This window comes from Taeniopygia guttata, chromosome 22, assembly GCF_048771995.1.
Source record: "Taeniopygia guttata chromosome 22, bTaeGut7.mat, whole genome shotgun sequence".
NCBI classification, from domain to species: Eukaryota; Metazoa; Chordata; class Aves; order Passeriformes; family Estrildidae; genus Taeniopygia; species Taeniopygia guttata.
In genome coordinates this window covers 2869027-2884834 of record NC_133047.1, presented here as the reverse complement: position 1 = coordinate 2884834, position 15808 = coordinate 2869027, and the positions used below count along the sequence as shown (strand labels likewise).

At 42.7% G+C, this 15808-nt stretch overlaps 1 protein-coding gene across 2 annotated transcripts in view; it reads left to right on the top strand.

Moving 5' to 3' along the window:
• Positions 1 to 15808, top strand: part of EBF2 (EBF transcription factor 2) — a 117612-nt gene that overhangs the window by 87605 nt on the left and 14199 nt on the right. For both annotated transcript variants that reach the window (XM_041720483.2, NM_001164535.2), the window contains 5 exon segments: positions 5854 to 5971; positions 7730 to 7860; positions 8757 to 8883; positions 14012 to 14100; positions 15508 to 15573. In XM_041720483.2, the coding sequence (XP_041576417.1) occupies positions 5854 to 5971; positions 7730 to 7860; positions 8757 to 8883; positions 14012 to 14100; positions 15508 to 15573 (531 nt within the window).

Below are 15808 nucleotides of genomic sequence, written 5' to 3'. Positions count from 1 at the left end.
AGGCAAAAATCATCCTAAAATTACTTATTCAAACACAGGGTCTGAGTTCAGCTCCTCTGCAAATTGAATGTACATAGGCATTGTTAGTCAGGGCTGTGTTCTCAGTGAGGGATCCTCCCAGGAATGGAACTTAAAATAAAAATAAAAAGCCCAAAAATTATGCCCTCCATTTAATGAAGAATTCTCCTGCAGAACTTGATTGAAGCCCAATGATACTTTAATGGTAATGACCGGTGTGTGAAGGGGGACAATAATTCTGTAGAATTAAGATGAGGCTTTTCAGCTGCAATGCCTCAGCTGAGACCTGGTGCTCACACATTAGGCTCCTGTTGATTGGGAATTCTGTTTCCTCCAGGGGCACAGTGATTAAAAAGGTCCTGGGTGATTAAAAAGTGCCAGGGAGGGGTATGAGGCAGCAGACACTGGTTCTAACAGTGCTCAGCTTTGAACCAATGTCCTTTTTTAGGAGCAAAAAGTAAAGGTCAGCAACTGCCCTCTGTTTTCAGCAGAAAACATGACATGGAATGTTTCCTGGCAGGTACCCCCGCTCCTCTAGATGCTCTAGGGAGGAAGAGAAAGGAAAAATAACAAGGTGCACCCCTGGGGAGGTTTCCTTCCTGACCTTGGAGTGGTTGGATCAGTTCATCATCAGGCACGTGAGCAGAGCTGGCTGGGGCTGGGATTTCACCCAGCTCGCTCTAACCCAGAGCTCTGAGGGCTCTGTGCCACTCAGGGAAATGGAAAATGATTGAGAGGGGTGGGAAGATATTGGGAATTAGGAATGTAGGCTGTAGGAAGCAAAAAGGATGGCAAGGATAGAACATCACTGCTCTAAATCGGAATCCTGGTCAGGCTGATGGGGAAGGAATGTGCCAGAGACCCCATGGTCAGGCTGGGATATGGCTAGGGATCACTGAACTGCTGGTAGAGGTGAATGCTACGTGGAATAATCATGATGGGGGACGAATTTCCCAGGCAGAGATTTCAAAACAAATGCAGCTGGTGTCAGCAGAGCCTGGGCCTGTTACTGGAGGGGGCAGATTTCTTCATCAGGTACCGGCTGACCCAACAAAAGGTGATGTTTTTTTAGATTCTGTGTGAGTAAGGGAAGGAGTGACTCAATTGCAAGAGAAAAAAATACTCAAGGAGCTTAACGTGCTCAGATCTGAAGGCCAAATATCCATGGGGAAAGACAATTCCCAGAGTGATGTCTCATCCTTTAAAAACAAACCACAGATGAGATCCACTCAGTCTCAGACTGCCAGCAGGAAGGAGGGGGATTTGTTGCATTGGGCCCCTGTGATTTCTCGTTTGGGTACAATACACTGGATTAACTACAGTCAAAGGAGAGCAAAATGACATTGGAACAGGTGCAGGAATGGGTCATTAAGGGGACAGGGGCTGGACTAAGGCATGGATCAAATACTTGCACTGAGGAGGGGTGGAACTTCTCTCTGAAATTACCCTCAGGAAGGTCAAGAAGGGAAATAATAATTTTAAAGCTAATGTTAAGTATAAACTGACTAGGAATAAATTTAGGCTGTAAGCCATAAATTCCCTCATCACCAGGCTTTAAAACAGGACCAGTGTCAAAGGCAGAAGGTGGAAATTGTTACAAATGATTCTGTGGAAGCAGCTCCATGGTTTGTCTGTGGATAATAGCAGCAGACAAGGTGTCAGTGACCCAGGAGTGGTGTCCAACCCCCGTGTCCCAAGAAATTTCAGATTCCCTGGGGTGAAGGGCGAGTGCCCAGTTTGCTGTCAGCTCCCAGTCTGCAGGCTCAGGGTCCTGGAGAGGATTTCCCAAAAAATTTCATGGAAGTTTTGAGCAGAGTGAGGCTGCTGGCATCTTTCACATTGTTTATCTTATTCCTCACCCATCTCTGAGGCAAACCCACCACATCCAGCCTCTTCTCCTGCTTTACTGCCTCAACCAAAATTCCTGTTGACATCAATGGGAGCCCTGTCCAAGTCCAGGCAGCAGGATGAGGCCTAACATCTTTCCTTCCACTCAGCTGGAAAATAATAACAACAACAGCAATAATAATAATAATAACAATAACAACAATAATAATAATAATTTTAAATCCTGATAGCAGGTTTGTTTTTTTTCTTTGAAAAGTTAAAATAACATGGTGCTGTGACTAGAGAGTTACAAGGGAAAGTGCATCAGGAATGCGATATTGTTTCCAGATGTACAATGTCATAAAGAATTTTTTCCACACTTGGAATGGTAACAGGAATTTTTTGAGAGAGATCATTTACACAGTGATGAGATATGTTACATGTAAGTAAATGCCTGTATGCCTGGAATGTTTGTACCATATGTCTAAATAGGTGTCTGGGACTGATACAGATTTTATATCTGGGGATGTGAATGGATTTGCATATCTGTGATTTGAAGAGTAGAACACTTTAGAATGTAAAAAATACTGATATGACATAGTTGGGAGAGGGAAATTGGTAATAGCCAGGTGAAGGTTTGTAAAGAAACACAACCCCCTGAGCTGTGCAGGGAGGTGAAGGAGGGGCAGCACAGCTCAGAGAAGCTGAGCTTCAAGTGCTAAAGACACTATGGCTGGATGTCACGGGAGGTGAACCCTCTGTGTGGGTTCTGAGCGAGGATTGCATTACAGAAATCCACCTGGGAAACAAAAATAATGTGGAGATACAGCTCCAGCATTTCTCCAGGACTGTGGGAGAATCGCTGCTTTATGGCTCTGGCCTCTCAGCTGATAAGAAAACCTTTGCAGATTGGCAGGGAGAACTTAAGGAGTGTGAAAACAGCTTAGAATCCTGTAATTCCCCCAGTGTTCTGAGGGAGATGGGATCTGTGTTTGGGAGGATGAAGGAATAAAACATTGCCCTCTCTATTTCTTTCTTGCTTGCTGTGCTCTGAAATCTCAGCAGAGGTGACAGTTTGGTCCAGCTTTTGGGTGGCACAAAATCTTAAGTTTTTATGCTGTCTGTGCCTAAAATTTGGCCTTCAGCCTTCAGTCCATGGTCTCCCTGACCTATTTTGTTGTTCTCAGATCATTCCCCTTAGATTAAATTTTGCATTAACAAATGGTGTTAGGTAAAAGATCATCCACTGAGAATAGGCAAAGAAGGCAAATTGTTGTACACAAGAAGTGGTGGCATCAGGGCAGGAAAAGAAAAACTCACCAGAACCACTTGCCAGCACTGTGGGCAAAAGTCAGAATTTAAATCTCCAGGGAAGTTTTCACATCACCTTTCATCAGCACTAAATACAGGGCTTTTTAAAAAGGGCTTTGACTATTTTACGATGTTGGGAGAACAAGTGTTGTTGATAAATATGTGTTCAGGAGGGTATTGGCAAAAGTGCATAGAAATGGTTAACAAGGTAATGGTAAGAAATGTTGACCTTGATTTGTTTAGCTAAGATGTAAAGATTTTTGAAGGTCAAAGGTGTTCTTGTGTAGTGTTTTGGAGTCTAACTGTGTCTGACCCTCTAACATTAAGCTGCTGTGGCCTGCAGTTTTGAAGAGTGAAGCAAACCAGGGGGAAAGAGGGAAGGGGGAGAGAACAGGAAATGGAGTGAGGTGTTTCAGGAAGTTGTCAGGAGTTGACTGATTGATTCCAGATGGAAAGGGTCACCCTTCATGACCCAGGAAATACTCACTGGGGGAAAGCAGTTGGCTTGTGAAAGTGAAGGGCCTGGGAGTTAGAGACCATGGTGGAATGCGCATTCCTCCTCCTTTTATCGATAAAACATTGGTTTTTAATCTCCGGAATAAAACAATTGTATTGTGATCTGCATCAGGCAGGAGGGAACAGCTGGGGCAAAGTGAAGAAATTCTGTCATTTGGATGTCCATGATCTCACGTGTCCTTTCTCCACACCATGGATGAAGAGTTGGGTGGTGGTGGTGTAGCAATGACAAAGATCTCTGCCAAAATTCGGGTTACAGCAAAAAGGGTCCCAAATTTTGAGAAGGTTCTGCTCCAGATCTGAACTTTGCATCTCGTCCTGTCCACAAGAATATTGTGTTTATTTACCCTGGATCTCAGCCTGTGACAGGCCAAGTGGCTCTGGTCCTCCTGTCACGGATGGGAAAGGTGGATAAAAATGGAACTGCACATGGAGAGAGATCTAGAAGTGCATCTTCCATTCCTGCTGGCTAAGGGAGCAGAAGATGCTCAGCACATTTTCTGGACTGGTTCTTGCCATTACTCTGCCATTGCTGTGGGGATCTCTACGTCTCCTACCAAAATGTGGCTCTTGTGTTGTGCACAAGCCAAAAGGTGATGCCAACACTGACCTCTGCTCTGGGACAGTGACAGGATCCAGGGAACGGCTGGAGCTGTGCCAGGGAGGGTCAGGCTGGAGATCAGGGAAAGGTTGGATTTTGGGAAAGGCTCTTCCCCCAGAGCCTGCTGGCACTGCCCAGGCTCCCCAGGGAATGGGCACAGCCCCGAGGCTGCCAGAGCTCCAGGAGAGTTTGGACAGAGCTGCCAGGGATGCCCAGGGTGGGATTTTGGGGTGTCTGTGCAGGGCCAGGAGCTGGACTGGATGATCCCAGTGGGTCCCTTTTCCACTCAGGACATTCCATGATTCCATTCTATGTGTGAACACTTGAAGTCTGCCTCTGTTCTCTCTTCCTGCGAGCAGGTGGGTGTGTGTTTATCCCACTCGTGTAAGTGAGCTCAGAGATGTCTCTATTCCATAGTGTAACTGTATATACAAGAGACACTTTTTATTTACATTTGGTTGCAATTTAAACACTTGTCATAAATATTTCAGACACTGGAATAATTCAGGCCTATTCCCCTTTGCCACAGCGTGTTCTGGGCTGGCCAGTGAGAGACTAAAATTTATTTCCATTGTTTAAGGGAAAATAATGAAGTGCATCTGAGTGGGCTCAGCTATGTCATGAGGGAAACGTTCCCTTTGGATGGAGTCACACCCCACCCTAATGGGAATGAGGAAATCAGTTGGCACACAAAAGCAACACATTCTGTGACAAGAATGCTTGAGAAATATAAGAGTACAGGATGACAAGAGCCTTTTGGAATGAATTAGAGTTGTCTCGAGAAAGAAAGTATTCTTTAAGCTCGCCTAAGTCTGGGGAGGGCAAGGTCTCTCCTGCTCTGTGCTGGATAGAGTTTTATCAACAATTAGAGCTTGACATTCTCTTACCTCGGCTGTGACATCTGAGGCTGTGAAAATCCATGAACACATCCAGGGTTTGACTCTCCATGGCTGTGCATTACTGTAGGTGTGGCAGTGGGATGGAATTTACATTTACACAAACTAATGGTCAAAACCACTCTGTCAGAGGGCATCTTCTTTCAGGAGTTAAAACACTGTTTGTTTTCCCCCAAAAAAACAGTTTTTGTGGTTTAAAGTCACACATATTTCTGGATTGATGGGATTTAAAGCTGGATACTGAAAAAACTAAAGTGGGATTAATTAATATATACAGTTATTTCCTCTAAGCATTCAGATTGGAGCCCAGTCATGGAGACTGAGGTTTAAAACCTGAGGCTTGGTTTGGAGTGCTCAGCTCAGATGATTTTTCAGGAGGCACCATCCACTCACATGTCAAAGCCAGGCATGATATTAGGTCCTGTTTTCAAGGAGTTTTCATCCTGCAGGAGCTGGGTCATTTTACAGTGAGGCTTCTATACAGCCCACAGGATGCTGTGTTAAATGCAATTAATGCACTGAGTGAAGGCTGAAAATATTTTCTCCCTTTCTTAAACCCCTGCAAGGCATGCTGCCATTTTACAAAACAAGGTTTAGCTGAACTGAATAATTAATCCTTAACGAGTTGAATTTCAAATCAACTGTTTACCTGGCAGGTTTTTCCTTCTCTTTCTAAATATCCAGGTGGTGCTATCGACAACAGTGAACGTGGATGGGCATGTGCTGGCAGTGTCTGACAACATGTTCGTGCACAACAACTCCAAGCATGGGCGGAGAGCAAGAAGACTCGACCCCTCGGAAGGTGGGAGTTTTGTCTGGAGACCAGAGCAGAAATTACCCATTCTTCCATTTCTGTTTGTTTTCAGGAGGGAAGGAGAGCTAAGGGGGAATTGCAGAGCCTCAGGGGGTTTGGGGAAGGCAGAGGCAGGAAAACAGTGTCTACTGCATGCAAAATATGATCCTCCTCACATCTAAGGGACTGACTCCCCATCCCCCTGCAATTTATTAATTAGTATGTACTGCAAAGATCAAAAACACAGAAACACCAAGTATTATCTAAATTTCAGCCCTCTCATTCAGCTGGGATAGATTTGATTTCAGGCAAATTAGGCAAGATGACATCTTATTTAAACAGAGCCGTTGCAGCACAAGATGTGTATGAAAAAGTGTCACTGGTTCCCTTAAACAAACTGTGCACGGAGCCTAACGATGCGCAGAGGGAGCTGACACTAATTGATGTGAGTTTGTTTGGCTAAGCCAGACTCATGGCCAGCTCCAGGATGGGTTGGGGACTGTATTCAAGCAATTACAAATTCTTGTATCTGTTAAGTTTCAAAATGTTCGGCCCCTCCTCTCCCTCTTCGTTCCCAAAACATTCCACCTCTGGCACACAGAGAGTGCTCAAAAATGACTGGAAAATGCTGGGAAGTGCTATCAGTGCCTGCTTTTCCCTCTCCTGCAGCCACTGAAAGTGAGAAGAGCTGGTGATGTTAGTAGAAAAGACAAGCAAGGATATTATTTCATTATAATGTTTTGCTGCCCCGCTTCTTAACTGTGCCCTGTATCAGCCTAAAAGAAGAATTAATGAACTGGAAGAAAATGATTGAATCAGTAAAGAATTCAGAGTGGTGTTAATTCTCCCCCAGCGGGCAGTGAAATGGTAGAAGGAAAATCCCAGGATTCCTAGCCTAGGAAGCCATCCAGTTTTTCCTTGACTGATTGGATGTGATTGACTGGCTGTTCAAAGGAGTCTCATGTTTTTGGAGCACTGCCAAAGTTCCCCTCCACCTCTGACCCTGTCAACATTGGGAATGGAGTGATGGATTGACTTTGGTTATGGCCTGGAAACCATATTGGGTTCCTGATGGGATGCATAGTCCATAGGCCTTGAACATATGGAAGAGAGAAATAAAAAAAAAAAAAAAAAAGAAATACTCTATAAATTCAAGAAAATTATTAGAAATTGTCTCCTGATATGAATTGGAGGAGACATTTGATATTCCCATATCTTCTTTCACCCATTGATAAACGTAATGAATGTGACTCTACCTTTTTTTCCACAGGGTCTGTGTCTGTGGGATCATATGCTAATCAGTGGGTGTTATTTTGGGTTTTTTAAGCAGTCTCTACACAATCATTTAAGCATTTCACTTTTACACCCACTACAGTTGGCCTATTAGGCTTTAATGACACAATGTTAAGTGCCAGTAATGAATAGGCAAGTAATTAACACTTGCAAGGCAGAAAACACTCATTTATTTATTTATTTCTTTATTTATTTATCAAAATGCTGGGGTCTGTGGAGTGGTGAGCAGCTTCATGGGGGAATGGCTGGAAGGGACCTGTCCTAGGCCTCTGCTAGCAGTGGGAATTCAGGAATTCCCAGGTGTGGATGGCTGGAGCTGCAGCTCTCAGCTACAGTTTTGCATCACTTGGGATATTTGATGCTCACAGGAATTTATCCAGGAATTTACACCCAGGCCTCAAAGGTGTTTTGGGGGGGATGAAAAAAGACACCTTAAAGAGATGTTTTGATTTTTTTTTAAATTATTTTGTGCAGCCACACCCTGCATCAAAGCCATCAGCCCAAGCGAGGGGTGGACCACGGGGGGAGCCATGGTGATCATCATCGGGGACAACTTCTTTGACGGGCTGCAGGTGGTGTTTGGGACCATGCTGGTGTGGAGTGAGGTGGGTATAGCTGCCCCTCTGCCCCTCAGCTGCGGAGAATTCCCTTTTCTGAGGAGGAATGGGGTTAATTCCTGCTCCCGTTCCATGGTCTGTGTGAGGTGGGACATAGAAACCCGTGTGAAGGGAATCCATGGAATGTGTTTTCCTTGCTCTGTGATATTATTGAATGATACTCAGAATGGAACTGAACAATTCTAAGTGTCTATAAAATCAAAGAAATTATTAGAAATTGTATCCTGATATGAGCTGAAGGAGACATTTGATGTTCCCATATCTTTTTTTACCCACTGATGAACTTAATGAATGTTACTCTACCAATTTTTCCACAGGGTTTATTATTTACACAGGTTTATTTACATAAGCAAAGGAAGAGAAATAAAGAGAGGGTTTAAATTTGGGAAGAAGAAAAAAAATCCATCTGGGCCCGGGATTAAGCCATCAATTAAACAATGGGCTTAACAGTACAAGTTTCTTGATGCCAATCCACCCTAAAATGTGTGATTCTCTCCCTGGAGGCTAGGATCTAAACCAGGTGTATCCCTCTGCTGATCTATAGTGATAATTAAAAAAAAAAAATGGAGTTTTTCCTGAGGCCTGTGATGGCAGGTCAAGGGGGAATGGTTTTAAAGTGAACAAGAATAGAGTTGGAAATGAGGATGACATTTTTTATGGTGAGGCCCTGGTACAGGTAGCCCAGAGAAGGTGTGGCTGCTCCAGCCCTGGAAGTGTCTAAGATTGAACAGGACTTGGAGAAACCTGGGATGGAGAAAAGTGCCACTGAGGGTGGGACTGGATGATCTTTAGGGTCCTTCCAACCCAACCTTTTCTGTAATTTACTCATGAAGTAAGAGAACAGACCAGACACCTGATGGTGCCTCTGCTGTTGCCGTTCCCAGCTGATCACACCTCACGCCATCCGCGTCCAGACGCCTCCCCGGCACATTCCCGGCGTGGTGGAGGTGACATTATCCTACAAATCCAAGCAGTTCTGCAAAGGAGCACCAGGCAGGTTCATTTACACAGGTGGGTGCCTGGGATTTGGGCTGCAGGAGCTGTGTTGGTGATTAATTAATTAATTAATTAATTAACTCTCTCAGTGGTAACATTTGGGGGTGTAAGGAGGAGGTTTCATAAGGCATTTTTCCTGCACATTAGTATTTTTTCCATGTCACAGCATGGGTCTGCCTACAGAATATACAACCAAATATTTATGTTCAGCCTGATTATATTTGAGTTTTTCTTTCTTATTTTTTCTTTTCTTGGAAAAGAGTCACACTTAGATTGTTTGAAGAAGAAAATCACAAACTGTTGGACAGATGAATATAAAAATTAGCTGTACATTTCAAGGGTAAATCTAACTGGCACAGTGAGGCTGTTATGGGAGCTTATCTGTGACCTGTAATGTGTCTTTATCTCGGGCTTCTGCAAAGTGTGCTGTGCTGGCACTGCTGAGCTTCTGGGGCACTCAGTGTTTCCACTCCCAAGTGCTCTCACTCAGGGGTGCTGCAACTCGGCCATCAGCCTCCTCTCCTCGCCAAAATGGGACGTGTGGACTTTTCCATAAGGTTCCCACCTGGAAAACTTCCTGCAGAGTGAAGCCAGCAGGATTCTGTAGACTTGTAATGATGTGCTGGAGAGTACAGCAAAAACCAGACAAATGGCTCGCTGGAGGGCAGTGGCAGCTGAAGTTGGCTGAACCAACTTCAGCAGCTGAAGTAAGAGATGAAATACTTAAAATGAGAGAGAAAAGCCTGTTTTTAAATCACCACATAAGGAGCGTGGAAGTTCGCTGTGATGTCCTTGCTTGGCTTGGCCAGGAGAATTTGGCTAAAAATGAGGAACAGGAGCAATGGACTAGCCCAGAAAAAAAAAAAAAAAAACCTTTCATAATGTAAATAACAAAATGTGACAACCACAGGTTACAGAAGCTAGATTCCAAAGACCCATGGGCAGCCAGGTACAGGGGCATCTGAGGGCAAAGGTCCAATCCTGAATGTGAACTCAGTGCATGACCTTATAAGAAAAAGTCCTGAACCAACAGAGAAAAAGAGCAGGAAACTTGAGCAAATATAGGATAGTCCTGTTAGCAGACTGGCTCCCAAGAACTCACAGTTCCCACTGTGACCCAACTAGGTGTCCCCCTCAGTATATTGTCCACCACAGTCTGAGGTTAAAACCCTCTTTAAAAGCATCTGAGGTAAAAAATCTCAACAGGATGAGATCCCACAACCACACCAGGCATTGAGTCCCTGTGTGTGCCTTCATCTGGTGAGGATACAGGTTGCACACACATCCCTGTTCTGAATTGCTTTCCCTTCATCAGCTGCTCCTGGAATAAAAAGACATTTGTTCTCTGCTGCTAATCTTGCTGTAGCTTCATATTCTGCTTTTAATACGACACAAATTCAAATTCTCTGCTGCTGTAAGTGGTTCCATTATAGTTCCCCTGGTTTTAATAACACACCAGTTTATGCCAGCTGAGGGCACGTCTTGTAGGCTTTCGCAGTTCAGCTTTGATCACAGCTCTGCATTTACTTTGTCACAGGGATGCTAACCTGGAAATGTGTATATCAGGGAGATTTGGAACATAATTTTCCTTGCTGAGCAGAAATCCTCCGGGGGTTACCTTGTCAGAGCAAAGCAATATAAAATCGTCTGTGGGAGAGGCTGGGCTCTGGGTTGTGCTGTATCAGACTCTGTGCCAGGATCCAGGGATGGGAAGGTGCTAAATCTTGTAAGGAGATTGGAGCTCTTGTTTTCTGCTTGTGAGAAACAACACTTACAGGATGCAGAGAGCTCCATAAATTGGAAGAGTGAGTTCCCTTGGACAGAAAAAGCTGAGATGATGAAGCATTTCCTGCTGTCACTGCTTTAGCCTGTGAGAAACATGGGGAAATAGAGAATTCCAGGATCTGAGGGGGCTGACAGGAAAACCAGAGAGGGACCCTTCATCAGGATCTGCAGTGACAGGACAAGGAGTAATGGGTTCAGACTAAAAGAGGGGAAATTTAGGTGAGATTTACAGAAGAAATTCCTCCCAGTGGGAGTGGTGAGGACCTGGCACAGGTTGCCCAGAGAAGCTGTGCCTGCCCCATCCCTGGGAGTGTCCAGTGCCAGGTTGGACAGGGCTTGGAGCATCCAGGACTAGTGGAAGGTGGGACTGCCCATGGTGGCAGGGTAGAACAAGATGATTTTTAAGATCCCTTCCAACCCAAACCATTCCATGATTCAAGCTTGATGCCACAGGTGCCTTTTCTCTGTTAACACCTTAAAGGCTGGGCAGCCCATTGCAAAAACTGCTCTCCCTCTACCACAGCTTTAAGGGTTCAGGATATTTCTAGAGATCTGCAGACTTCGATTCTCCTGACTTTCATCTAGAGATCTCCAGACTTTGATTCTTCACAGGTTTTCCCTGTGCTGTGCTTTGTGGGGTAAATCCAAGGTGAGCTGCAGAGCTGATGGTTCTTATTGAATGATCCAAAATATCCTGAGCACCTCACAGGAGAACCATCTTCCGTGCCAGGAGAAGAACAGCACGTGGACGTGCCTTCCCCACATCTCCCAGGGTGGCAGCAGCAGCAGTCTGATGTGCAAGTCAGAATTGCTGTGTTTAAGATGAAAACACAGGTTTTGAGGGGTAAAAAACATCCAAGAGGAAGCACTGTCCAGACTCTGAGGCTCACATAAATAAAGTCAGATAGCTGGTGACACATTTAGATCCGTGCCTACTCTTATACAACAAATCTATTGTTAATACAGTCGTGCTAGGGAGAGGTTTACAGGCTCACTGATAATTTAGTTTATTCCCTAGGTGAGTTTTCTTTTTGTGCATAAATTATATCATGCCATGTACCATTTTTTAAACTATTTTGGGAAGTTTAAGTGACCCCTTGAGCCTGAAATTCTGGATTTGAGGGTTGCCAAATGGATTTTGTACCTGAGCCTATTTTCTGAGGGGTTTCATTTCAGATATCTGATTTCTAGGAAACAATGAACAGCCTGCTTGTCTGTCAGACCCCTTTATGGTCTCTGAATCCATGAACATTTGGATATAATTCTGGCATATTTCTATGTAAAATACAGATAAATCACTCCTGACCCAGCAGCTCATTCCTCAGTGGAGGTGGGATTGTGGGGAAGCTGCTTAAACTTGCTGGTGAATTCTTCATCTTTGGCCTTCACTTGGGAAGGTGTCATTTATTCCTCCAAATACTTGGTACTGGTTTCTTGTAGGATTTCATAACAGAGATATTTTTGTTCCATTAATGAGTAAAACCAGTAGTGGGCAATTTTGTTGCAGGCTGTACAGAAAACCTTTGTGCTGAAAGACAATGTACACATTGATTCAGGATGGCTGAGTCCTGTGAACAATTCAGCATCGCTGGGAAATGATTTGCTGCTGTTGATCTATCAGGATGAAACTGTCCATGTCAATCCATTGGAAAAATGTTTGTTGAATAATAGCCAGCTTCTTCTTCCTGAATTAGCATTTTGCATAGTCCCACTAGCTATTTCTAGTAACTTTATATATATTTGAACCCCTGTATATTTCACATGTCTGGATTCCTATGTATTTCAGATTTCTTTAGCTTTAGATATATCACTTAAATGAATAGATTTGTGATCAAGAAGAGAAATGGCACATAATGATATTTAGGCTCTTGAGAGAACTGGCCTCTAATTCTCAGGATTATTGGCAAAATAGCCCACCCCCCAAAAACTCCTCTTCCCAAACGGGATGTAGATTCTGTGGCAGTTGAAATGTGTATTATTAAACTCCTTCAGCAAACCAGAATGGCTCCCAGTGGAGAGCAAAGACATTCTAAGTATAGCCAAGACTAAATTCTCAGGTCTGGGTTTTCTCTGCTCAATTCCCACTTGATTATCTCCTGTAATATTTAAACTTCATGCCATGCCATAATTATTTAATAAAAAGTAAATATAAAATGTATCTCAGTGGAGAATGTGACCTTTTACTTTCATGTTGTTATACTAAAGGCAGACAGGGATAAACAGGGAACAGGAATAAACAGGGAACTTGGATCAGTGTAAAACTCTGTCTCACGTGATGGGTTCTTCTCCTGGTACAGATGATGGTTCTCCTGTTGAGGTGCTCAGGATATTTTGGATCATTCAATAAGAACCATCAGCATCTCTTGCAATCAGAGGTTTTCAGCTATGCCAGTGACAGTGTTAGTTATTTAAAAAAAAATAAAGATTTTTTTTCCCTCCCAAAAGAAACACAAATGGTACAAGAAGGTCTAGGCCAGCACTGACTGAGGGTAGTGCTAGAGGACCTACATATGTTACTTATTAAATGTGTCATGAAATTATTTGCAGAATCCTCAGCATGAACGTGTCATTTGTGTTAAAATGTGCATTCAGAACAAGGGAACTCAAAGAAAAACATCCCTGTAACAGTGCTGGTGCTCAGTGGCACTGCTGAGGTGTTAGAGGCAGGCAGAGCCTGAGCACAGAGAATGCTGTAAGCTGACTTTTGGGTTCTGCACCAATTTAAATTAGAGTTTAAATAATCAGAAAATTGAGTATTATTGCTGCGATTTCCTAGCAGAGACCAGGAAAGTGTCTGCAGTTTTCTGAAATCATCAGCGATTCCAGTAGGGCTCTGCCAGCTATTGCTAACTGAGGATCTGGGTCAAAATATCCTGGTTTATCCACCAGAGATTAAGATCATTACAGGGAAGTGGCAGAGTATGCAGAACACACAACTGGGGAAGGGAATATGTCTAATGAATAACTGTGCCCTACTTCGGGACTGCAAAACATTGGGGGAGCGTGTGGAATGTGTTTATTAGAGGAGCAAACACGGCTGTCTGATTTCTGGCTGTGCAACCAGCAGGAGAAGACCTGTTCTGGTGTGTTCCTGTCTCATAATTTGCTTTCTTGCTGTCATGGTTTTGTCCAGAGTGAAATATACACCCTAAAAGGAGTATTTTGTGACAGTGCTGCTGCATCTTGCAAATTATTCATTCAGCCTTTGATAGAGGGTGAGAAGTCAGCCAGGGAAACAGGAGCAGCTTTAAGTGCAGAAGTCATGATTTCTTTGTTGCCCTATTGAGACAGAGCCATATAAAAGTACATGTTTAGATACAGCCATATAACGTGGTGGGGTTTGATGTTTCCCTTCCAGCTTTAAATGAACCTACCATAGATTACGGCTTCCAAAGACTGCAGAAGGTCATCCCAAGACATCCTGGGGACCCTGAAAGATTAGCTAAGGTAAAATAATTTTAAGCATTTCACTCAGCCCACCAAATGTGTTTTTTCACTTCTAATTCATAAAAAAGACACAATTCTATCTTAAATGACAATCACGTCTGAATTCACCAATTAGTTGTAAGTCTGGCACGCCCGGGATTTGTCTCCGTTTGGGCGCTGCGGAGGCGGAGCAGGTTCAGGACGCTGGAGAGCTCCGGGCCAGGAGGAGCCCGGGCGCGGCACGGCCGAGCCGGGATCAGCCCCGGAGGGACCCGTGTGCTTCTGGGGGGCTGCTCAAATTCCTCAGGTGCCTGGCAAATAACACCTGAACACACTTCTTCTCTTCTCTTCTCTTCTCTTCTCTTCTCTTCTCTTCTCTTCTCTTCTCTTCTCTTCTCTTCTCTTCTCTTCTCTTCTCTTCTCTTCTCTTCTCTTCTCTTCTCTTCTCTTCTCTTCTCTTCTCTTCTCTTCTCTTCTCTCTTCTCTTCTCTTCTCTTCTCTTCTCTTCTCTTCTCTTCTCTTCTCTTCTCTTCTCTTCTCTTCTCTTCTCTTCTCTTCTCTTCTCTTCTCTTCTCTTCTCTTCTCTTCTCTTCTCTTCTCTTCTCTTCTCTTCTCTTCTCTTCTCTTCTCTTCTCTTCTCTTCTCTTCTCTTCTCTTCTCTTTCTCTTCTCTTCTCTTCTCTTCTCTTCTCTTCTCTTCTCTTCTCTTCTCTTCTCTTCTCTTCTCTTCTCTTCTCTTCTCTTCTCTTCTCTTCTCTTCTCTCTTCTCTCTTCTCTCTCCTCTCCTCTTATTCTATTCTATTCTATTCTATTCTATTCTATTCTATTCTATTCTATTCTATTCTATTCTATTCTATTCTATTCTATTCTATTCTATTCTATTCTATTCTATTCTATTCTATTCATCTATTTATTGCATTTATTTTTTTATTTTACTTTAGTCTAGTCTAATCTATCCTGTTTTACTCAATTTTTTTATTTTATTTCTTTTCTCCTGTTCTAGTTTATTTTGCCATTTTATTGTTGGTTTTAATATTTATTTGCTTGTTTATATTTTATTTATTACATCTTTATTTAATTAATTCTATTTTGTATTTCTTTTTATTTATTATACATTTATTTTTGGGTTTTTTTGTTTCTATATTTAAAATTTTATTTTATTTATTATATATTTCTCTTTTGTTTGTTTGTTTGTTTTCTTTATTTATTGTATATTTATTATATATATCTTATTTATTATATAATTATATTTATTTATATAATTATATTTATTATATATTTTTATTTATTTATCTATTTATATTTATGATATATTTATAAAATATATAGATATATTATTTATTTTTATTTATTTATTTATTAAATATCAATTTTATTGACCAGAGCTATTTTTTTGCCATTACAACACCTCTTTCCCTCTGCTCCACAGGAAATGCTGCTGAAAAGAGCTGCTGACCTGGTGGAAGCCCTGTACGGGACGCCCCACAACAACCAGGTCAGGCTGCTGGGGGAAGGTTCCCCCTTGCTCCATCCCATCCCTGAGCTGTCCCTCGTGAGACAGAGTGAAAATTTAACAGGGTAGAAATCAATTTAAATTTAAGTAAAATGTGCCACTTTCAGCTAGCTAAATATGCTGCTTAGTCTAGTGACTGCAACACTAGCACAACTACCCCAGCTAAAAAAAAAAAAAGAATGCAAATTTCCACACTAAAAAATATGAAATAAAAAAA